This window comes from Vanellus vanellus (genome assembly GCF_965231255.1).
Source record: "Vanellus vanellus genome assembly, chromosome: 6".
Classification (NCBI taxonomy): Eukaryota; Metazoa; Chordata; class Aves; order Charadriiformes; family Charadriidae; genus Vanellus; species Vanellus vanellus.
In genome coordinates, this window is record NC_138911.1 from 30311567 (window position 1) to 30336374 (window position 24808).

General features: G+C 42.2%; 2 protein-coding genes across 2 annotated transcripts in view; both read right to left on the reverse strand.

Moving 5' to 3' along the window:
• Positions 1–205: 205 nt before the first annotated feature.
• Positions 206–16823, reverse strand: LOC309673845 (cytosolic phospholipase A2 epsilon-like; the record flags this gene model as incomplete). The annotated part of the gene is made up of 21 exons (XM_082485726.1): positions 206–417; positions 1114–1300; positions 1692–1858; positions 2335–2526; positions 3182–3289; positions 3488–3625; positions 4021–4135; positions 4842–5064; positions 5458–5594; positions 6271–6406; positions 7067–7104; positions 7866–7946; positions 8087–8256; positions 8455–8536; positions 9316–9358; positions 10074–10114; positions 11611–11742; positions 12156–12292; positions 13251–13323; positions 16066–16149; positions 16797–16823. 21 exons carry the CDS (start codon positions 16821–16823, stop codon positions 206–208), a joined length of 2523 nt encoding a protein of 840 aa, XP_082341852.1.
• A 3795-nt stretch (positions 16824–20618) lies between these two features.
• The window catches only part of LOC309673847 (cytosolic phospholipase A2 epsilon-like), a gene marked incomplete at both ends in the record, with an annotated part of 36238 nt that continues 32048 nt past the window's right edge, over positions 20619–24808 (reverse strand). Inside the window, 3 exons of the mRNA XM_082485728.1 lie at positions 20619–20827; positions 22010–22196; positions 23514–23680. Coding sequence (XP_082341854.1) covers positions 20619–20827; positions 22010–22196; positions 23514–23680 — 563 coding nt within the window. The remainder of the gene's footprint in view (positions 20828–22009; positions 22197–23513; positions 23681–24808) is intronic.

The window sequence follows — 24808 nt, forward strand, 5'->3', positions numbered from 1 at the left end:
TACTCCACTGTTGTAACTGAATTGCAATTAATTGCTGCCATGAAATTCTTTGGATAAAAAAGTTTCTCTTCAGTGTCTTCTTTGTTCATCTGAGATTGCCATCAAGTAGGGTTGAGCAGGAACCTTTTGAAGCCTGCTGACCAACCACAAGGTAGCTTCAGTCTCTTGGTGGGTTAAGGGACACAAAAGCATCCTCTCTTGTCTGTCATTCTTTCCTTTTCTGCTTTTTCCGTGCCACGGCCGTGTGCAAAGCCTGCATAATGAGGTCCTCATTATTCAGGATGTTGTATTCACCCAGCTGAACCAGACGGTCATATGCCTTCTCAGTGTATTGAATTGAATATGTTGAATAAGGGGAACAGCAACCATAAAGATCAACTTTGCCATCTTCCATCTCTGATTCTGAGCGCTTCTGACCTAGGAGGAAGGGGAGAATAATCACTGCTGAGAGATGCGAGTTACTCTGATCACAACCAAGAGAACTCTTGACAGAGCAGGGAAAGGAGATATCTCTCCACAGAGAGAGTTCATAACCTAAATTACTCTTGTGGGTTTTTACAATGATTTGTAAAACAAAGAATTTTTTTCTCAAACTGACAACTCAATCCCTGATGCATGTGGATATCAGCTGCTTCACATAATGAGGGGAGAAAAATGGTGATTATTCCTCTTACTTGGATCTACGCTGCAGTTCTGAGCTGTGCCTGTGGCTCACGTAGGTACATCAAAGTTACTTGCAAACTAATTAGCCTGGGGATTCAAACAGGACCACCATAACAGAAAATCTGACGTGGTAAACCAAGTAACTTTAGGCAAAAGAGAGGTTTGGTGTATTTAAATGGGCCAACAGTGAAGTTTAAGTGTTGGAGTATTAAATATACTCCCTGTAAATTTGGAGTTGTAGTTGTGGATGCCCCATCCCTGGAAGTGTTCAAGGCCAGGCTAGATGGGGCTTTGAGTAACCTGGTCTGGTGGAAGGTGTCTCTGCCCATGGCAGGGGCATTGGAACTAGATGATCTTTAAGGTCCCTTCCAACCCAAACCATTCTATGATTCTATGTTTTAACAGGCTGGCTGTAATGTCAATCTTTTTTTGATATGCTTGACTACTTACCTGGTGCTTTATATTGTTGGAAAGTATCATTAATTAGTGGGAAAAATACTAGTACTGGTGCTCCTGGAGTCTCAGCACCATCAAAGAGGTAACACTCCTTTAATTTTTTCCTGTCTTCTTCATTCAAGTCCACCTTGGGAAAAAGGATTCCCTGCTCCGAGCAATACTTGCAGGTCTGGTCCAGAGCCTGGATCAATGAACAGAACATTACAGAGATTTAAAGAGGATTTCAGGGCTCAGGATTTCTTGGAGTCCAGTGACAACGAGGGCATTTTCCAAGCTAGCTGTTTGAAAGCTCTGAAACCGCTGTTGGAAAGAACTGCATCAATGGAGAGAAGGTTTTTGTTTTCCCTGAGTTCTTAGCACAGAACAGTTGTACCATACAAAAAAAAAAAAAACAACACCAAAACCAAATGGTAATATGTATAGCCTATAAATGACATACAACACTGCAGCACTAAGCTAAAAATGCTAGTGGTTAAGACTTTTAGTAAGAGCAATACATAAAGCACCTAAGTGTTAAAAACTGCCAGGTACGCAGCTGTTGAAGAAATAGAGACTGCTTCAATTCCTCTCACCTGTATCTGGGATCCTGCACTGTAATTTAAATGCAGGATGACGTCCACTTTTCTCTCTGGTTTTAAAAGTGGCATGATGCTTGTATTGATGAAAAATCCCGTATCTACCAGAGACAGGAATTCCTCTGATTGTGTCAGCTGGTTGGGAAATGTGTCTAACACAGTATCTAAAAGGAAAGATGTTTGTTGCTGTAAGTGCAATAGCGCAAAACTGGTCAGCCTGTTTTCTACTCTTACACCATGACCACAGAGCCCTACCTGGTTACCGTTTTCAGGGAAGGCGGATTCACTGTATCCCTTCTCTTCTGCCCTCCCAACTCCAGCCACATGCAGTTTTGGACCTGCAGTGGCAACATTCATGAAGGGGGTTGGTTTCTTGTGCCCCCCCACCGAGTGTGTCTTCAAACAGAGAAAGGGAGGACCACCATGAGGACCTGGTGCCCCCGCCTCAGGAGGTGTGTGCCACCAGCAAGCCATTGGCATGGAGCTCAACGTCACGCCACGCTGTATCTTAGGGTGCCACAACTGATTGATCTACCCAAACGTGGTCTCTAACCTTGGAGAATGGGTTTAATATCAACTCTGGGTTTTCATTTTGTTCTGCTTGTTTATCCTCTACCCAGGCATACAGGTCTTCTGTTACCTTTCCACCTGCAGAAGTGCTTGTTCTCCAGGTAGTCATTATGCATCTGGAAACCCTTTAGGAAGTTGTGCTCCTGGGCAATGCAGAGGCGGTCAGTGAGAGCGCTACGAAGAGCGCTGCCGAGGGGGCCAGGAGGGGTAAACACGCGAGTCTTCAGCTCGTGCAGCTTCAGTGGTAGGAGGGGTTCCTCCTCTGCACAGGGAAAAGCTGTTAAATTCTACCTGCCTAAAGCAAGGGCATCCCCAAGGTGTCAAGGCAAGCAATAAAAATCGGTGTTTTCTTTATTTAAAAGGCCTAGGATGAAAAGACTCGATGAGCACAAGTGACCAAATGAAAAAGAAAATAAAAAGCTACTTTTACCAGCCAAATACCATTACCTTACACAGTTGAGAAGTGGATAAAAACCAAGACCCAGTATCAGGCAGCAATAAAAAAGCGCACCAGACATACGCACACTTGTGGAACAGACTGAAGGCAGTCTTTGGAAAAGGATAACTGTTGTACTTATTTGCAATCAAATGTAGTCAAAATCTTTTGCTTTATTAATCATTTACAGACCTAGCTTTTCATTCCTGAGCATTTTACTCATCTGCCAACATCAGAGTTGAGCCCTCAGTGAGCACACAGATCACAGGACTGGAGATTTTTAGATTATCCAATTATGCTTTGCAGTATGAGACTTTGAATCCAATTCCTTCCAGAAAGGCAATGCGGCCTTTGAAGAAACACTCCAAAGAAGGACAAGTATATGGTGCACATCTCGCATAGCAGATGTGTGTGATGATATATCTAACATTAACTCTACCTAACAATAAATACACAGTAAGGAAGAAGTATGATCATTTACCTATATTGCTGATTTTGTCCCGGGTCCACCTGTGCCAGAAATCTTCTGATGAATGGGACAAATTCCAGATATATAACACATTCAGTGAAAATAAACTACTCCACATGCCTGTAAAAGGAAAGAGCTTTGTAACTCAAACATTCACGTCACGAATCGCAAGACTTATCATGAGATTAAATTAATGAAGCTTATGTTTTTCTTCTGTTTGTTTTAAACGGATGATATGTCGTTTTTATTAGGCTGTGGTTTTTTGTAATGTAAAAAAAAATTAAAAATCATTCAGATGTTTTTAAGACAATAGCTTACCTTCTAAGAAGCAGATCCTGGATTCAGGTACCTTCTTCATCAACCGACCCATGAAGAACTCACTGCCAAAATCCTCAGCGCGAACAAAAGCTCCGTATTTTTGCAATCCCACCTCATAAGGGGTGAACTCCACCCATTCTGTGAAAAGAAACACAAAGAGAACAATGTTTTACTATAACCCCTTAACTGTAGATAAAAATGGTGTTGCTATCACGGGAATGAAAGGAGTTAAATTAAAGTAAGAAATTAAAATAATTTCTGCAGTTAAGTCTAATATTTCAGAAAAATAGCAAAGAGTTATAAGCATGGTACAAATGAAAACTCCTGAACATGAAAAGTCTTTGAAATATTTTTAAGTCTGTTGCATAGACAGTTAAACTTTTACCTGACCACAAGGACATTACACAAATACACATGAGCTGAGGTGCTGGTCTTTAAATGAGAGAGCTTTTTTTAGACTATATAAAAAGACTGTCCCAGGATTTACCAGCTTAAAGGTAAAGACAAATGAGTCTCAGAAGTCTCATAATTACCTTTGAAATCCAGCGTGCTATAGTTGTTCTTGACATTGACTGCAGTATAGATAGGCAATGGGTTCTGACCACGATCAATGGCCCGTTGCTGATCAGAGAGTCTATGGTTGTCTTTCTGTGATTCCAGAAATACGGTTACACTGAGACAAAAACTAGCACAGGAATGTTTTCTCTGCTTCTAAGCTTGTAGGGCAGAAAAATGCCCTCTAATGCCTCTACTGTACAATGCGTGCTGGGCTTAAATTCTGAAATGTTCCATCTTTTTCAAAATTCCTGTGGGTGTTCTGTTACTGAAATATCTGCAGACATCCAATCTGATGCCAGATTATTTGATGACCCATTAGGATGAAAATAGAAGGAAATGATGAAGAGCAGAAAGCAATACTTTTGGTATAAACCAGCTTAACGTGTTATGATGCAAGTTTATGTAAGACCTGTCATATATTTCAAAAGTCTGCAGGTCCATTTGTGAATACCTCTCATGGACATTAAGATAATGTCTGTAATTTTGCTATATATAACTCAAATACTTGCACAATATGCCAAAAAAGTCTTAAAATATATTATCTTTTCAAAACATTAATCTTGGAGTTTTCTCAGTAAAACATATCCAAAATCTCACAAACAAGAATGCTGATTTCCACCACAGCTGGATATCTAAGAGACTGCCCCCAAATGTTTTGGAAGCAGCTGTGCATTTGCATACACGTAGTCTCAGAACAAACTACTTCTCTTAGAACAAACTGGAAAATATCTTCTCCAGAAATTAATTTTCAGAAAATTAGAAGCCACTGTAAATGCTGCTTTATGGCATACTGTACCCCATCATGCAACAAAGATTCCAGGACAAGCCCCCAGAGATCTATAAAAGATGTTTTGCGTCCCTCTCTTTTCCGTTGACACAGCTGCTTTTTGTAATACTTCAAATACTCGAAGGAAAGGGAATTTATTTTGCATTTTGTCATATGTTTTTGAGCCTCACTGATTTGCTTGTCGAGATCCTTTTGTGACCAGTCGGCATCCCTGTACAAGTTTGACATGGTCCTAGGAAGAGGAAATATATATTGTAGAGGGAAAACAACACACCAAGGTTTGAAGTAGGCAGTGGCTACATTTTATGTTTCTACTTTAAGTTCTTGATTTCAAATTAAGTAAAGGTTTCCTGTTTTCAGTTCCCTAAGAAACTATCATGTTCCCTTTGAAGTCACAGTCATTATCCCAGTCAAAATGGCTTGAGCAATTTGTTTTCATGCTGTTGCAAATTATGTGACCTTCCCCCATGAAAATACTGCAATTTGTCAACTTTGGAAGAAGATCAAAAAAATAGGACTACTGAGAAGGTATTATAGATAGACTACTGCATGTCAACCCTAGCCTACTTCAGTGCATCAGTGTCATCTGGAAGACTCTAGCCAAGAGCTGCCCAGTCCTACTTACCAGGTAGTACCAGACAAGCCAGTCAGGTACATGGCACAGTCCAAGACATTGAGTTTCTTGAGCCCCCGCAGACTGCCATACAGTGCGGTCAAAGACCTCATCCCTCCTCCCGTAGTCATGATGGCCACCACTGGGGTCTGTGCAACACATGAACAGAAAGATCTGGTGTCAGACAGCGGACTGCAGCTGACTGTGGCTCTCAGCAGAGACCTCCTACTACACAAAGCCTGACACCACCACACGTGCCCGGACACAGACTTCTCTCCGAATGATTTCTGATGAAACGTAAGCCACCGTTTATTTCATAAAGGAGAACAGGAATAAAAGTAATGACAATTTTTGATCAGGTAGCTGACACTTGTCTCCAATGTGTTTAATACAGGTGTTTGATAAAAAACAAATGAAAAATGCATTAATTCAAACCAAAAGAGACAGTAAGAGAGAAAAAATCAGTTGTAAAGGCAGGAAATAAAAAGAAATCTCACAGGTCAAAGAGAGGAGGAAGGATTATCAACAAGGATAAAAATGATAGGGTAAAGACTGTGCAAGAAGCCGTTTCTATATAAGGCATATCTAGCTTGGCTTGCAATGAAAGTGTAGTGGGAGAAGAGTTAAACTCAGGATAGCAACTGCACAGGACACAAATGGCAGAGTGAGATTAGAGGTATGGGGCAGTATTGGAAGTGTAAATAAGTTTAAAGATGAGGAAAGACCAGAAAAAGATTTAAACGGGAAGAAAAAGAGGTCACATTATGCTGTTGTGCCCCCACTGCTAAGCACTCATTAGCTGTTTTGAATATTTGCCCTACAGACCTCATGGTCCAGCAGATCCTGTTCCAGCTTCAGGACCTTCTTCAGAGCAGGAGTGACATACTTCTGCCTTTTGCATAGAAAGTCTTGTTCCTGCACACAGAGGTCAAACCCCAAACGCACATCAAGGTGGTCTGGGCTGGAGAAGTGATCAGGAAAAAAGAACATTCCATTTTATTACCGGTAGACAAGCTCAGAGTTTCCAATACAAAGAAATCAACTGGATCCACTACACCCCCAAGCAGAGTATAGCATCATACAGCGTTGCGTGAAAGAATGATGGAAAGACGGACTGCTAAATTTCTAAGCAGCTATCAGAAGAAAACGTAAGGAAAGACATTCCTGCAGATAATTTTTGAGACATCTGTTGTCTGGATTCTCTCATACTTTAGTCTGCACTGAGGCCTGCAGGAAATACTTCTTACATTTGCCTTTAAGTAGGCAGCAAAGTTCACCTACTTCATGATGAACTGTACCAGGTGATCAGCTTGCACTCTTGCACAGTGTTAAAGAAAAGCTTAAAGACTGTGTTGAGCATAACACCAACTAGCATAATTGGTTTGTAATATTATTTCTTCTATTTTACACACCTGTTTCATTATTCATGTCTCAGTATGGATTATCTACATGTGTCATTAATTTTACACATATAGTTTGCTTTCAGTTCATGTGAACTCCACCCTACTCGGTCACACCACCTGCTGTCCTATCGCGAGTGCCTCCTCCCCAGTAAAGAGCAAAGGGTGAGACGGGTTCAGCTAAGGATGAGCTAGCCTCCAAGAGTGGCCAAGTCTCTTACCAGTCTTCTGCCTTCGCATATAAATCAAATCCTTTATCCTGGAAAGCAAGAACGCAAACTGTGTGAGCGTGACAACCTGCTTTAGCACTCCTCCCCTGCAGCCCCAGGAGGAATTTTAGCTTGCGCCATCCTAGCAGTGCGGGTACAAATACAGAGCTCTGAATATTCCAGCAGTGTATGTGAATTTACCGCAGTGGTTTATTGTCAGGGAAGTTGTTCAGTAATTCCCAGTGTTTTCTAGTGAATGTAACATCTGAGGACAGGTGCTGTTTACAGAGGAAAGGAATGATAATGTATACTTTACCCATCCCTACTAACATTACTGCTCTTGGGCAGCTGGCCAGGCTGCAGCCACGCTATTACTCTACACAGCAGCATTTGCTCCTCCCTTTCTGTGGCTTATACCCCACAACGCTGTGATTCTTTTATTCTGTATGCATTTTTTTTTTTTTTTTTCACAATGAATCTAAAAGTGCTTTGCAAATCATGGTAGGCATCAGCAAGAGACTGGTACTACCTCATTTAGTTCAGGTGCCCCACTGGTGTGTAAGAAGAAAAGCAGAGCCTCAAAATTTAGCATGAAATAAGGTCAGGATGGAGTGACAAGGATCCCCATATTCCCACGCCCATTCAAACTGAACAAGGCATAACATGGCCTTATCACCTAAAGATCCACCACTCAGACTGTGGCATTTTTGTCTGCAGGCTTTCATTGTCAGAAGTTGTCCTGGTAATCATCAGGGGGATGCAGGCTTCCACAGGTTTCTCAACCTCTCCCACAAAAAAAGCAGGCACTCACCTCTGCTAAGATCATGTTTTTTCCAGTTGGAAGGGAATGCAGCTCCACGTTTGGAGAGCCTGTATCAAACACATGGGACCGCTGAAAAAAGAAAAATATATCCAAGTTTATATTGTAAAGAATGTTACTCTCTTTCCACAACGCAAGTTAATGTTACTATATATGGTGCATGTTAATTTACATGCCATTATTATGTTTTATAACGTCCAGTTATAACATACGAAGGAGGGAGGTCGTTTCTTCCCTGGTAGTGTAACATCCAGCGTTGGCTGCTTGTATCTGGCATAGTGGAATCTGGCAGGAGAGGAGGAGCTGAAGACAAGATCAGATCGCAGCATAATGTCTTGGGTGCCCTCATAAGACCCTTGCACTTTAAAGGAGAATTCTTTCCCTAAGGAAGTGACACAAAAGCAGACACAGAGCAGTTTTCTCATCAAAATTTGAAACAAAGGTTCTTACGGAGTCTATCACAAGGCTGTTCTCATGTTTCAGATTTGTTGGGGTTTTCTTCATTCTTGCATTAAGCCAATTGCCTTCATAGTATTAAGACATCATGATTTAAAAATAGCTGATGGAGAAATAACCTCACTTGATAAAGATTTCTTCGTCTTTTTGTGCTGTTTCTTCTTCTTCTCAACCACCTGGACTTCCAAGCAACAGATTTTGCGAGACTGTAAGAGACATGAATAATAAAATGCCTTATGGCAGGGAATTTCCAGTCTGAGATTTTCTTTCCTAGCCTAAGCTCCTACTGATGACGATACAGATGCTAGACAGGCAGTGCACTTTGTTCTGGGGAAAATATTTTCTCTCAACCATGACCTCGATTTCAGATGCTGGCTAGAACAGGAGGAGTCTCTGAGAAACCGGACACAGCCAGGGCAAGGCTGTGGGTGCGGCACGGATGAACAGGGCTTGCAGAAGGGAAAAGGTAAGGGCAAAGTGAAAAACAGCACTCCCAGGATCCCAACAGAGGTGTGCAGGACGGATTTCAACAACAACAAAAAAATATATGAGGAAACAAAGCTAATAAACGAGCAAATGGTGTGGTCAGAAAGTCCCTGTGTAAAAAGGGCAGTTATGACTGCAGGAAATGACATGTGCCTGGGACGGGGCAAACCCTGCCATTTTGGTAATACGGGAATTCGGGAAGAGCGATGTCCAAGAGAGAGTTCACTGCTGCACCCATGTCTCAGACCTAAGCCACTTCCATGTGTTGCCTTTGCAACACCAGAGGGTTGCTAGCATGGGGGATCTGCCTGATGTTCCAGCTGCAGACTCTCCACAGGTGCCATCTACAAGGATGTGTTGTCAGGCAGATCATGGAGTAGGAAATTGCAGTGTTTCAGTGCTGGCTTTGCTCAGTCGAAGGGTATGTTGGCCTGATGACTGAGTCAAGTAAAAAAAGTGTGGTAACAGGACAAGAAAGATGACAAAACATGACACTCACCACAAGTACTCCATTAGTAATGATGGTTTCAGGAGGGCCTGAACTAGGAAACAGAAAGAAAAATACATTCTTAATAACTCAGTATAATTAAGGTATAATTCATGAGCCAACGCCCGTCTCCTGATTTTCCTCTCTCGCTTATTTTTAGCTGTATATTGGATTTGAAAGAAAAATTCCAGGAGACTCGTGGTACAAGTTTCCTCTCCTACTCTACTCTGTCAAGGCATAATCATTATCCTACCGGCTCGTCCAGTCCTGGAGCTCAGCAAAAAAAAAAGGTACTGCGGGGCCAAACTGTGTAGTGATTTTATGCTGAGCTTCAAGCTGAGGCTGCAGATGGTTTCACATTTTATAAAAATTGCTGTTTGTCAGAGGATGGGACAGAAAGGGCTCTAGATCAGATATCCAGTGCGTTATTCCATGTTGCGCTTTGAAGGGAGGTGAACGCCCCTGCTGACCTCAAAGGCAAATGCATAACAGAACAGCAGTCCCAGTATTCTGGTCTCAAATAGTATTCATTTCACTAGGCCTAAAAAGGTTTTAGGGTGTTCTCTCTGTCTGCCTGAAGTTCATGGGAGGTCATCCTGGCACGCACCAATTCATCACGCAGCTCATAGCACAGGTTCCTCGGGAAACCATGTTCATCATCAGCATCATCAAGAAATGATGCACCCTGGACAATTATATTAGATTATTTCACGCCTCTGAATTGCTGTTTCTTTTTGCTGCAGATTATGTTGCATTTCATGTTTACTCACATATTATCCAACGCAAATCCCATCTCTAGCTCTTCCTGTCTCTGGAAAATAAAGAAAGGAAAGTGTTTTGGGCACCAGTCTACTGGCAGTTCTATATAATGCATGTTCTCATTCTTGCAATATAGGTATGCATGCACTATTTGTGACTGGCAGAGCATTTAAAATAGAAGCACCCACCACCTCACATCTGCATGTCTTGAGCCTCAAGTTTCTTTATCGATAGGAAGATTCGGGATGCCCGTGACAGCAGTTTTTACCAAAGAAAGCAGTTGGCTTGCCTGCTTCTGCTGGGGCACAAGGGACAGACCCAGGTGGAGATGCTGTCTCATACCGAGTATGGCAGCAAAGAGAAAGAGGGTCTGCTGAGGGGAGCAGCCAAACCCTTCTGGTGTGAAGAGGGGAAATGGTGATAGACAAAGCAGCTGTGGAAGAGGACAACTGCTTTGCATGGCACCGTGTTGAGGGCATTGGGGCAGAGGTACATCTGACATTAAGGCCTGGTCTGTGGGGTGGTGGTGAAGAGTATAGTCTCTAGGTGGAAGGAAGCACAGGAGAGGGGAAAACAAAGGTGAGGACAGAAAGGATGATGAACAGAGAGGTGAGATCATGCTGTAGGTTACTTAGCCGCTCAAATTAGCTATTGCATTAAAGACATCAAAAAGTTATTAATGTAGGACCAAAAAAAAATTTACAAAGGCCTGAAGAGTATGAGCTCTAACTACTGTAGCTGTGCAAAGGCAGTAATGAAAGGCTTGGATATGGCACCTGTAACCACCCAGACGGTAATGAGCTGGGTTACAATTCACCAAATGTTTCTATTTTACCAAGGGCTAGTGGAAGTCCACACACTGCTCCTCTGGTATTTTGCAGAGAAAAAAAATGGTGAAATAAGGCATTTAAAGATAATGAACTGCAGAGATCTGTTTGGGTGTGTAGATAAGGTAATTAGTCAACTGAACGGTGCATGACAGATGCACAAGAGACTGGGAGGGAACTGGAAAAGGAGAGGGATGGACAGAACATACCAGGAGGTGGGATGTGTGACTTTCAGACCCTCCCCGGACATTCAAAATAGGAATATTTCTTGTTGCCAAGCTGAGTGGCATGACTTAGACACCTTATTTAAACACCCATGCCACAGTCCATAATTAGCAACTAGTCTGGTTCGACAGTTGGTTCCGATAATAGAGTTATTACTTCCTAATTACTAGGTTAAGAAACAAGTTACGACAAAAAGCATCATGCACTGGCCTGGACACACTCCTCAATGGGGGCAGGCTCAACAAAGTGACAATTTTGCAAAGACACCTGAAGTTTGTGAGCCTCTGTGGCCAACACCAAACCCTTCAGTGTTTCTACAGATCCAGGTGTGAAGAGGCTTTCTCACACCGGAGCGAAAAATAACTGCGTTTTATGTGGCTGGGCAGTACATACACAAGAAGGAAAAGAAGAACGATTTTGCAAATAACATTTTAAACAGAAAAAACAGACAAACACGTTCTTGCCAACCTACTCAGTTTCTTATTTCAGACCTCACCTGTGAATCGCATTTGAAGTGCATGAAGACTTGCTCTCCCAGGGAAAGTCTGGCTATGTCAAAGTACACTGTGAAGAGGTGGTCATCTTGTGTAACCACATCCTTATCATAGAGAGCCATCTCCAGCACGTTCTGGGAAGGGAAGGGAAGGACTTTAGAAATGCGTCAGGTTTCGTTCAAAGCAGGAGATCCTAGGGACAGCTTTTTTAGTCAGTTTTTGTGAGGGGTGGGCTCTTCACAAAAGCTGACTAAAAAAACTGTACTGAGAAAGTAGAGGTTACTGTCCCCAGAAAGGAAAGAGAGCACGAAGGGAAGGAGGGGAAAGAGGGGAATTCACAGGCATCTCAAAGGTCATATTCTACCCCCAGCTGAGAGAGATTCTTGTCTTTCGCGGAAAAACTTCGTAAGGATATGTGTTATTCTCACATCTTTCTGCATCTTTCCTTGTCTCTTCAGAAAATTACTTATGTCCCCCCTTTGCAAAAGGATAAAACCTGGCAGTCACTCCCTAGGTCATGGTTAATGGGGAAGTCCCAGCACAGTACCTTGACCTCACTCTGGATCCTGAAGTAGAAGGTTTCATTCCAAACTGGATCTTTGCAATTCTTGATGGTTTTAGTCTGAAATTTGTCAGTTGAAGCAGTCGGCAGCCAGAGGGTCACATAGCAATCAGTCTGGCTTACTGTATGTTAAAAAACACAAACACATCTAACATTAGGATTTGCTCTAGAAGAAAGAATGAATTAAAGAACAAGAAGCTTTGCTCTCAAAGAGAGAGATTATGATACATGATGACATATTTGTCCAAAAGAAACATTGCAATCTAGGTAATAGGAATAGAGAAAAAAGAAGAGGGCCACCATTATTCTCTGAATAAATGTGATTATAGATATAATATATGCATTAAAAACAAAGGGTTTTCTCCTCCTTCTATGTCATCAAGCAATCAGTTTAGCCCAGAATAAAATAATTCGGGACAAACACAGCACCCTATATCTGCAAGTGTTAAGAAAACAAAGTGATAGCTTCTATTTTAGCCAGAAAAAACATAAAAAAAAAAAAAAGTAGAAAATGCTTCTTGATTTCTGCATAAGTAAAGCTATAATCATGTATTATCTTTCAGCTGCAGGCCATCAGAAGTGAACCTACAAAATGTAACACCACCTAATTTGTTGGTTAGCTTTTACACAGGGAATCGGGGTATAGTAATTTGGATTACTTAGCCTTAAGAAAGTTTGGGATACAAGCTAAATTTGAGACAAGGCTACTCCCTTTTCAGTATTTGCTCCATTATCTCAACCAGTTTGTGTCCTTTGTTACATGGATATACTCCAGGAGAAAACACAGGAGATCTTTCCACATTTCTTGCTCTCAACAGACTGCAGACCTTTCCTTGCTCCCTTTGGGGATGCAGAGAAATATGGGCAATAGGTACAGTTGTGACCTTAAAATGACCTCTGCACAGAACAAGGTGGGTTCAAAGAAGACCAGCACACTATGTTCATTGCTGGGACCTATATGCCAGTGAAGGGACTTTCTTCACCCACAGAAGAAATCTAGAAAGCACTTTTTCTTGGAGCAGGACTATCTCGTACCCCATGAAGGTTAAGGGGACCATACAGAGCACTGCGGATACTTACAGACATCTGCCTGGTGGATGTTTCTTGCTCTTATGACTCTTATAGTCAGTAAGTAACACGGAGATGATTCTATCTGCAGGGAAAAACAAAACACACAAAAGACAGGAGTGAATGGTAACGCTAGATAGCATATTTAGAAGACAGAAATGATGAGGAGAGAGAAATACTCAAATTATGAACAACTTAGTTGAATTTTTCTATATGACTATGAAATGGCCAATACATTTATTTTGCTACTAATATCTAAATCAAGTACTAGACCGAAAGGCTTCTCACTTTTACAGCACGATATGTGGATTTGTATTACTATAGAGAATTTATTTGCTTTCTAACAAAAATTCAGCTGCTCAAATTGGTAAGATTCAGACTCAGCTTTGGAGAGGATTTACTTGTTAAAGTTCCCAGGTAGAAAATAGAAAGCTGCTTTAGGCTTTTTGCAAGTGATATATAATTATCATTGTGCGAATCATCCAGTTATGACACATGTTCAGACTCCTGGGCTATAGGATATAATTTTCCCATATTCCTGCTCTTTTAAATGTACATGTTCCCCAGAGTTAAAAGCTGACCTCTGATGCCCATGCTGCTTCTAATGTCAGAGGAAGAAATCTCTGCTTTGCACTTCCACCATTCTACTCACCATGCATGTGTTTTTCATTTACGGGGACATAGCTGTGCCTCCTCAGCTTAGCTCAACTCCGACATTTTCTTGTGAGATTTTCTCATGAGAAGTTTTTCTCTAGTTTTGAACCATGTAAACTCTTTATATCTGGAGTTTCTTTACACTGTTTTGCATAAGAAGTGCAAACAAACCGTTTTACACCCGATGAGAAACCCTTGTTTGTTCCCTTAGGCTTCACTCTCTCATTAGCCCATGTCTCCCACATTAAAACCTCATGCTTGACTTCACGACCTCTCATATTGCTCTTCTGGTCTCATGTTGGAGCCCAAATGTTATTTTCATCCTTCCATATCCCTTCTTTTAGCATAAAATAAACAAATAAATACCATTGATCTCCATTTCCAACTAACCTTTTATTTCTAGAGTTGTGGAAAGGGGGAAATCATACAATAAGTTGGAACAGAAATCAGCAGGAAAATTTTGCTCCAAAAGTTCTAAAATACAAAAGTCTTTTAGTGCAACTACAGGGCCACGGACAGGTAGTGACACCACCTGCTGACTCCACCTATGCTGCAAAAAGGACCATTGCCAGTCATGAAGTGGCATTAGCATGACATTGACCTCATTAGTCTTACTGAGAAGGAGACATGACACAGGCACTGCAGGAAAGGAGAGCAGGACTTTTGCTCTAGTTGGCCTGTCTGAGCAAAGCAGTTTGGTACATACCATGGTAACAATGTGCCATCCTTACCATCTGTAAAAAGTTAAGTCCATCAGTGTTTACAGGCTCGATGGATTATATGTCCATGTGGTGTTTCTCATAATGTTAAACCTGAGTGTATAAATGCATGTGACTGGGGTTAAAAAATATATGTTGTCCAGGCTGGGGACAGTTCGCAAGTAGGCTAATGAAGAACCTTCAGGCAGGTAGCCTTCAGGTAACCAAAGCATCTCGTCCTAGGAAAAGGCACCAACCACATTGGTGCTGTTCAGCTGCACAGCAGGTGACTGAGTGCACAAATCAAGGATGTCAAACCATCGCTAAGAGTCCGAAGAGTAGCTGTGGGTAATACCATCAAAGGCACTTGTATTTGTGTCTAAAACCTAACTCCTAAGGCACAGAAATGAGGCAAGTACAGGTGGAAAGTGTTCAGTAATTACAGAGCCAGTGGCTGGCTTTGGAGAAGGCACTTTCCTGGAAGGGCTCAACTCAGTTTCATGGATTCGGTCCCCTGGAGCCACCCTCATGGCCTGTGGTGATCCTAAAGCATCAAGGAAGGAGTGCAGATTGGACAAAGTACACAGGTATGTAAGTATGCCCAGTCATAACTGGGGAGTCTTGGCTTAGACATTACAGAGGTATAAGTAACAAATAGACAAAATCCTGTCAGTGGTGTGAGTTTTGCCTAAAAATTCTTGGAAGGTTTGGTTTCTTCTTCTGAATCTGCCATGATCTTTGCAATGTAGAGAGGCGCATTATAGGGCATATTTTCTCATCTTTGGGGTTTCCATTTGGCTAATCAACAGAAGGGCTGACTATTCCTTAAATCGTAAGTACAACACTTGCTGCTCAGCAACTTAGGTCAAAACAGAACAGGGGACAATCTCTAATTATTATTAAATGGCCTCAAACAAGAGAGAACGAAGTAATAAAAATCTTTTTCAGCACATCTGGTTCTCTCGTTTCCTAGAGGAAATATTTCATATAACGTGTCTGAAGTCTCCTTGAAAACTATTAGTTTTTTGTAAAGGCCAAAAGAAGGAATAATCCAGGAAATCAGGTGTTAAAAATCCACTTCAGGATTGTCCCATACTCTTTGTAGGAGTCAGTGGCACAATTTCATAGCTATTACTACCTACATTGGCAGTAAATTTGCCCTTGTCCTTTGGCAAGATGTATGTAGCAGAAAGCCTATTCAAACGCATCCTTTTAAAGCTATTACTCATTAAAATAGGGTTCATTTCCCTTGTGCCGCGGATAGAAAACAGCACTAGGACTTTAAAGTGAAGCAAGACTGCGTAAGTGAAGCAATCAAAATGATAAGCGGGATGGTGTTTCTCGGAGGGAGCTGGATGGGTTATGGTAGCTAATTAGACTGTTTGGCAGATGCTGAACCCTGTCTGTTCTCACCCAGGCTCCGCCCAGCAGGAAAGTCTTTTACAGTTTTCTTTTGAAATCCTCCTTTGGGGTACCTTTGTAAGAGGAGTCCGCTGTTCCCCATCAGGATTCAGCTGCATAATTGCTTCTCCTATCCCACCGGTGTGAGTGATCAGCTCCTGCAAAAAGAACGGCCAACTTCACCCCTGGACAAACCATCCTGTCTCTTAAAAGCAATCCTCATCAGGAACGGAGAATGGCAGCGCAGCGGCGCAGGGCAGCCCATGGTCAGTGCTGGCTGTAGAGCCTCGGCAGGTACAGAGTCCTGTGTCCCGCTGTGTCCAGTGCCCCAGCCCGCGCCATGCTCCCCCCGGCAGAGGCGTAGCAGCCAGGTAAGGTCCACCCTTTGCGTGACACACGGGGAGGGAAGGCAGCTCCTGGCCCTGGCTGTTAAAGGCACAGCAAACCTGTCTCCCGTAAACACACCCTGTCATTAATCTTTCACCTTGAAGCACATCTCCATGCTATTTAACACTTATTCTAAGGTTGCATATATCGTGTCTCTAAAATGAAGAAAACCCCCAAGTGTACAAAATACTGCCTCTGTAAATAAACTCTTACTCCCTGAGTAGTTTTCACTTCCTTCCTACGGCTTGCTCCCTTTTTTAAATTTCGACAATAAGCTTTTGAAGCACTGACTTTCTTCATCCTGAGCAGACTCATTTATAGTCAGTGGTAGGACAAGAAAGTAGTACCGTCTTTGCACTATGTGCAGCATAACCGGCTGAGATCCCAGACGCCTTGCTTTGCTCTGCACCCTTCTTACCTGAGACAAAACTCCGTCTTGCTCCATTGTGGTGGCTGTCACGTACACATCCACTGTTATCTGTGGCAATGCAATTTCACATCTCCCAGCTTCCACGGACACCGACAGTCTAAATGTCTCATATGCAGGTGAGCAACTATTTTATAAACTGACTCAGAGCCCCACCTCTGCCTGATTTCTTAAACCCAGTTATTCTCCTCCCATTTTCTTATACTGGGATCCTGTGGTCAAATAAGTAGGAAAAAAAGTACCTTCACCTGCACAGTAGGTGGAAGTATGCTGTTTGAGTCACTTTGCCCAATACTGGCCAATGGCAGGTCTATGACTAATGGTAAGAGAAGGATGCACTGAACTTTCCACTCAGCAAGACCTCAAAGCCTACAGAAATACGTACCCTGCAATAAGATGCAGCAAAGGTACATTAATTGGATTTAGGTTATCTGTGATAGTAAGCAGACAGGATACAACAGCTAATGGAAAAAAAAAAAAAAAAGAGGGACAATACTATTGCTCTCAGACTAAACTGGTTCTTGCAAAAGCCAGTTTAAGGGTTTCTGTACCACGTCCCTGCAATCCCAGGTCTAGACGTGCAGAGTAGACACACTCATATTGTGGTTTATATCTACTCAGCCTTGGTCCACCAGGGCGAAGTCTCTCCTCAAGTCATTGTATTCTTCTCTCTTTCTTTCCTATGGCTTGTTATTATTATTTTTGTTTAGAGGAAGAGTCCTGAAGCAATGATTTTCCTTAGCTTAACTCCACCCCTTGTGAACACTTCGACACCACTTTACAGCTCAGACTGGCTGTAATCTAGCTTCATTTAAGCGCCTGTGTGTGACCCAATGAACCCTGCTAGCCAGAGGGAAAACTCAGCAGTGACCGCACACTGCCCTATGCACCGTCCTTGGCACACATGCAAAGCCACCCGCCACCGCAGGACACCTGCGCCTGCCTCCGTGAGCACCCAGCTGACCCCCATGCCATCGAAACCAGCACAGCTCCCAGCTCACTGGAACAGGATTAAAAAGGGCCATCAAAGACTGTTGTATCTTCAGCAGGTCATAACAGATCAAAACTGCTGGGGGAAGGGAATCCTTTGGCTTCCCTGCTCTCCCGATATATTGTCTACGAGCAAGAAGTTACCCATTATTGAGCTTACTGGTTAAACGTTGTTACCAGCCAGCACAGTTCCCCTTTGCACATTCCCACGCAAAATAATATCAACAGTCATCACAGTCAACTTGGCAGAATAAATTTTTACTATAGGCTATGTTATTTCACAACCCTGTGAAGGGTTACGTCTACATACATGGCATGTTTCCTCCGTGTGCCAGCTGCAATTATATAGCTTGATGAAATGCACTTTTCATTAGGTCACAGAAAACCCTTGGCAACATCATCACTTTTCAGCCATTGTTGAAGGCGGTGCTTTGTTACAACATCTCCTTGGAGGGCTAAGCTGTAAACCAGACTGTCCACCAGGACTGGGGGTCTGATAATGTCATTCCCACGGTGCCAGTGGCCAAAAAGCTCTTTTTTCCACAAGTAACATTTGCAATCCACATCAGAGACAGCCCTTGCAGGGGGTAGGGATCGTGGCTCGCTTTGTACCCCTGCAATCCGTCTCTGAGACATTCCTTTATCCACGATGCTCGCAGCTAGTATTTGGTATTCTCTTATGCTCTTTGCAGAGATAACAACAGTTTTATTTTCCTGGAACAAGGAGCACACTGTGAATCTGGAGTGTATGACTGAAATGCCTGAATATGTGGAGCAAGGCAGATAATATTCATTTTGCAAACAAGCCTTTATTGTCCGGTATTGCATACATGAAGTATTTGCATGGAAATAACTTTTCTTCAGAGCTGGAGGTGGCATGAATTTATGGCCCAAAACTGTCTTTATTTTTTCACACCAGGGATTTCGGGTTAAAATGGAGGCAATTCCCAGGGTGATATGCAGACCACATAGCACCATATTTCTGATTATAACTTTAGAACAAAAAAAAAACAGCAGAAGTGTGTATCTGTTCAAAAACTAAAGAGTTTTAAATGGTAATATTTGTGCTCTGATCTTTAGGCTTGCAACATTAGGCTACAGTTGCACAAAAAAATAAGGTTTGGTTTGACATCATAAATGACAAAAGCGTTGGCAAAAGTCACTGTGAACCAATTTGTCAAGACAATTTGTCAAGACAATTTGTCATTGTTCCTTGCCAAAATGAAAATCCTCTGAGTGTCACTTTGCACCAAGCCAAACGTATTATTTGACTGTAAATGAAACCTGTTAATTTCAGGTTGGGTTCCCTGGGCTGACGAGGTAGGCGGTCTATTAAAAAGAAGCTATGTTTCAAAACAAAGACATTTTGTAAAATATTAACATGAAATGTTTCAACTTACCCAAGCATTTTCCCTGGTTTATTTTAGCCCCAGATTATGACATCTAGTTGATAGATTTTTTTTTTTTTCCCTGAATAGACTCTGTTCAAAATTCTTCCAGTTGTCATTAAGAAACAAAACTTTTTAATGAAAAAGCATATTCTCAAATTGACTTGCTCCTGGAATGCAAAGGTTGTTATGGATTTATAATTTTTACAGCTCACCCTCAGCACTTTCATAAGTTCAGGAAGAACACTTGCCATAAAAGAGAATATGAAGAAATTTTAAAAAAGCAAATCCACAACAAACGTGATTGGTAGTTTTGTGCTAGATCCCATGGAGGGTCTGTTCAGATCATTTTAAGATGCTCCTAGTTGTTGCAGACTACTAAATCGCACCCGCTTATCTGCACAGTTTGAACAGGCAGAACTAAACAAATAAGAATTTTTGTTGATAAGCATATGTCCTAAACTGTTTAGACAAACTGAATTGAGTAAAACAACAAAGTTTTCATTGTCTAGTAGAAGTAAAATATTTTCATTTTGAGCACTTTTTAATTCAACAAAGGAAGTTAAGTGTGAGAAGTAACTCAACTGGGAAAAAAGATCCCAGGGTATTTTATTTTGAAAGCTTCAAAATAGAACGTTGACTTTTTATATACTGCCTCAACACAAAACAATTCAAACTGACATAAATTCACAGAGAATTTCGATGTCTCCAAATTATACCTTTCGCTGGAAAAAACCTCTTACATGAAAAATCTTACGCCACTTCCTCCTAAGTTGCTCTGTCCTATCTACGTATGATTCATTCACAGCCCAGGAGAGCCCAAGAGAGCCCAGGAGGTGGACACGATTGACGGGGCTGGCTGTATGGACACACTTGATGCTGTTACATTTCAACTTCTTCAGCGGCTCTTCAGGACACTTGCAAAATAGAGTTGACCCAGGGATCCAATGCCAGCTTCCAGTCACGTCTCAGGTTTTCTTCATTTTCCAGGGTTGGATGCACCTTGTGTTCCACGAAGAGGAACTGTGGGGAGCAGAAGTTAATACCCCCTTCTTACGTCCTGTAGGTGTGTTGGCTGGGTTGTATTACTGTACCACTCTCATGGTAAAAAACTGGTTTTCTTATATGTCACACATTATAATAAGTTAGGCTTGAAACAACACTATTTTTAAAATCTAACAAGGATTTTAGGTAAAGAGTGTTCTACAGACAACCTTAATTTATGGAACAAAGCACATGTAAAAACTTCCCAGGCAATGTCTTTGCCTATAGAGGCCATTTCTTGGGAATGGAAAAACCCCCAACAAAACACTGAGCCACCTGGGGCAGTTTCTTTCTGTAGTGCAGAACGACCAGTGTTCAAAAACCTATGTCCCTTCTGTGCCCTAGAGCGTGAAAAACTCCTCTGAGAAGATAGGGGCAGTTGGACAGGTGATCAGCACATGTTTTGCATTCTCCTTTGCATCGCTGTCTGCAAGGCCTGCATAATCATCTGTGAGTTGTTGAGCACGTTGTATTCACTGAGGTTCAGCAGCCGGCGGTAATTCTCGTCGGTGTACCTGACTGAGAACATGCAGTAGGGGGAAAAGCGACTGGTCAAATCGAGTTGTCCTCCCTCCATCTCTGAGCAACAGCGCTTGACACCTGGAGAGAAAGAGAAGTTGCTGCTGTGACCTGGTGTTTACGTCAGTCAGTGACAAGCTGTCCACAGCAGCCCAAAAAGGGGCACTTTTCTACAGAAGAAAATTCGTAGGGTTAAAGGGACAAGTAATGCGAGTCGTGTATCCCCATTCCTAGTCAAGAGAACATCATGTGCCTGAAGTGATGAGGGCAGAAGGGAGAAGTGAGGGACAGCACTGTAACGATCATCTACAGCTTACTCATAAACATCTGTTTCATTAAATCCATGGATCAATCAAGGACATCAGCCTGAAAGGGCACTCCAATAGCCACTGCTGGTGCACTGTAGGTCTTATCCTGAGCAGTTGGGACCTCTACGAACCCTGGCTGAAGGAGGGGAGCTGCTAGTGACAGAATAGAATTTGAGTGAGAAAGGAGTAATAGAAACATACGGAAACTTAAAGTTCCTGCGATCATGAATGCAGTCTCAGGGGTCCTGCCACCAGGATCCATCTTTGCCTTTCCATTTCTTGTGTCTCGCAAATTCCACAAAAGCAGAATTTTAGACTTTACCTCCCTGCTACCAAGGATCAAAGAAAACGCATCCTAGTAACTGGCAGTAAAGGAGAGGAATACAAAGCAGACGGGCTGGCAGAGAAGGAATGACAGGCCCCGAGCACAGCACAACGAGCAAAATGACCCCTGGGCTGGTGCTGTACCAAAAGGAGACATACTGGTCTTCACATTGCAGGACTTCAACCTGAAAGCCCGGTTCTTGCTCCCCCATCATTCATACATGACACTATGCCTCCTCAAATGTAGACTGAAATCCCTGGAAAACCAGCAATATACGTAGGGGAAAATAATCTGTGTGAGCTATACTTTTCCCAGAAAAAAAAAAAAAAACAAACACCACCACCTTTTACAATTACCTAGCAACGCTTTATGTTACAAATGGGAAAGAGATGAAGGTAAACACCACTCAGAATATGAAGGCTGTGTTTATCCTCTTCGGGCCACAAAGATGGCATGAATGAACGCACCGGCTTTGGCAGGGATGGGGAAAGCAGGTTTAATTAGCTAAAGTGCTCCCCCATGAACCCAGCCAGCAAAGATAGCCAGCAGCAGAAAAGAAGGCTCCATCCGAGTCAGGGAAGCAGGTAATAGTGTCTTTCGATTAATGCTTTGCCACTACTTGTAACTTACCGGGTGCTTTGTATTCTCGGAAGGTATCATTCACAAGGGGAAGAAAAATCACGATCGGACATCCAGGCGAATCTGAATCTTGGAAGACGTAGCACTCCTTCAGATTTTTCTTATCTTCATCAGTCAAAGAAATTTTGGGGAATGGGATGTTCTGCTCTGAGTAGTATTTGCATGCCTTATCTAAAGACTGGAGTATCACAGAAATGGTCAACATTGGAATTCAACTCGGTTGTATTAAAGCCCCCAAATTATTACCTAGTATTAAGGTTTAGTGCCTCAGATCCATAGGGTGGGTTCCTTCTTATCGAGGGTTACTCTATGCATAATTACCATACATAGTAACCAGAATACTAATCACAAGCTGTAAATACAATTTCAGAGTTAGAGAATTCATGCAGGACACTGTTTTTTAAAAAATGGAAGCAATTTGCAGAAGCTAGTGTAAAGCATGCAGTTTTAGTACATGAAAGAGCCTGTGTTCAATATACAGAATTAATTAGAAAAGAAAACCACAGCAAGAAAATGTTTAAGGTATCTTACTAGGTATTTGGAAGCCAGGAGATAAGAAAATTAAGTTTGAATTAGCTATTATGTCTCTGCCTGTACAGGCGTTATGGCACAGTGTTGAGGTTGATATTTTACTAAGAAAATCTGAAGTACTAGGCTATACTGTACCTTTTCCCTGAAATATTTAATACAATATCACATCCTACTATGTATTGTGTTATTTACTCTGCACCATCTCATAGTGGACTCTATCAAATAGGAAACATTTTCTACTAAAGAGTTTAAAACTGCAGCAGCCTTTCTTCATAAAATTAATCTAGACAATGTATAAGGCTGAAATGAAACTTCATTACATGTATGTCATACATCATATGGCTTACTAACCATAGCACAGCTGTTCTCATTCACAAAAAATAATTCCACTTACGCAGGCCAAGACGATTAATAGCAAGTTTCTAACTAACCTCAGTCTCTGTGATATAAAGATCGAAACTTCTTTTCTGCAAGACCTTATAGACAGCTAATTAACTTTATGTCCATGAAACTGGAGTTTCTGCAGGAGGATGATTGTCATTGAATTTTCCTAGTAACATCTTATTTGTCAGCCCAGAAATGATCTGCCCCTGACTATCCCCTTAACCCCTTTTATATTCTAACTTAAGTCAGGAGAAATCGCTTCCTCATCTTTATGCATATTCCTGTGCAGGGTCTGGAAACCTGCTTGAGTCAGCATAAAGCAGATGAGGCTCTTCCCATAGTTCTGGGAGAGACTGTGCTGATGTCCTCTTGAATAATTCAACGTGTTCATAAACCAGCAAGAGAGATTCAAGGAACGGCAGGATGAAATAGGAAAAATATTAATCATTACAGTGAAAAATGTAGGGGAACACAGTAGTTAAAAACTGAACAGCTGAAATAACTCGCAGTTCTAGGTGCTACAGGCTAGACATTTGCAAGCAAAAAGAGAGACAGCACACAGTGACACGATCCTCCTTACCGAAGTATGTGATCCAGTAGTATAACTTAAATATATGATGACATCCACTTCCCTCTGTGGCCTTAAAAGTGGTGGACTGCTGGTATTGATGAAAAATCCAGCATCTATCATGCCCAGTTGATCGGGATTTTGCATCAGCTGGTTGGGACGTGAATCTAACACGGTGTCTGAAAGGAACATATTTCTTGGAATAAGAAATTATCGGTAGGTATTTTGACTGGAAAAAGGTGGAAATGACCATCCCAGAGGCCTGTTTGAATTGATTGCCACACCACTGGATTGTCAAATAGGTGTGGGAAGGACTGCAAAATGCCACCTAAGTTCCTGTTCTGAAAACTATTCTATGTTGAGATTCCAAGCCATCTATTCCAGTAACATGTCATACTCATTAATGCCAGTAAGCTACTTCTAATGCTTAATCTAAACCCCCCTTCCTTCATTTCAATCATTGTTTCATCTTTTATCCATCACTGATTTGGAGAATGAGATATTCCCACCCCTTTTTACATTTGGATTTATGCCTCCCCTCAGTCCAGTCTTCTTTGGAATACTAAGCCCCGTTCATTTCCAGCTGTCTCTCGTAGGTCATATTTTCTGGCCTATTCCAGCTGCACCTGAAGCTAGAGGCACAGTCCTGCCAAATTCAGGTTTCTCTCATGTTCACGCTGCTCTTTACTACTTTAAATTCTGAGCTGGATGACAGGGATGGGGAGCAAAATGAACCCCCCATGATCCAAGGGGATAGGATTAGCAAGCTGCTACACCACTTAGACGCACACAAGTCTATGGGGCTGGATGGGATCCACCCAAGGATACTGAGGGACCTGGCAGAAGTGCTCACCAAGCCACTTTATATCATTTATCAGCAGTCCTGACTAACCAAGGAGGTCCCAGCTGACTGGAAGATAGCAAATTTGACATCCATCTACAAGAAGGACTGGAAGGAGGATCCAGGGAACTATAGGCCTGTCAGTCTGACCTTGGTGCTGGGGTAAGTTATGGAGCAGATCATCTTGAGTGCCATCATGTGGCACATATAGGACAACCAAGCGATCAGGCACAGTCGGCATGTTTTTATGAAAGGCAGGTCCTTCTTGACCAACCTGATCTCCTTCTATGACAAGGTGACCCGCTTAGTGGATGAGGGGAAGGCTGTGGATGTTGTTTACTCAGACTTTAGTAAAGCCTTTGACACTTTCCCACAGCATTCTCCTGGAGAACCTGGCTGCTCATGGCTTGAATGGGCATACTCTTCACTGGGTAAAAAACTGTCCGGATGGCCAGGCCCAAAGAGT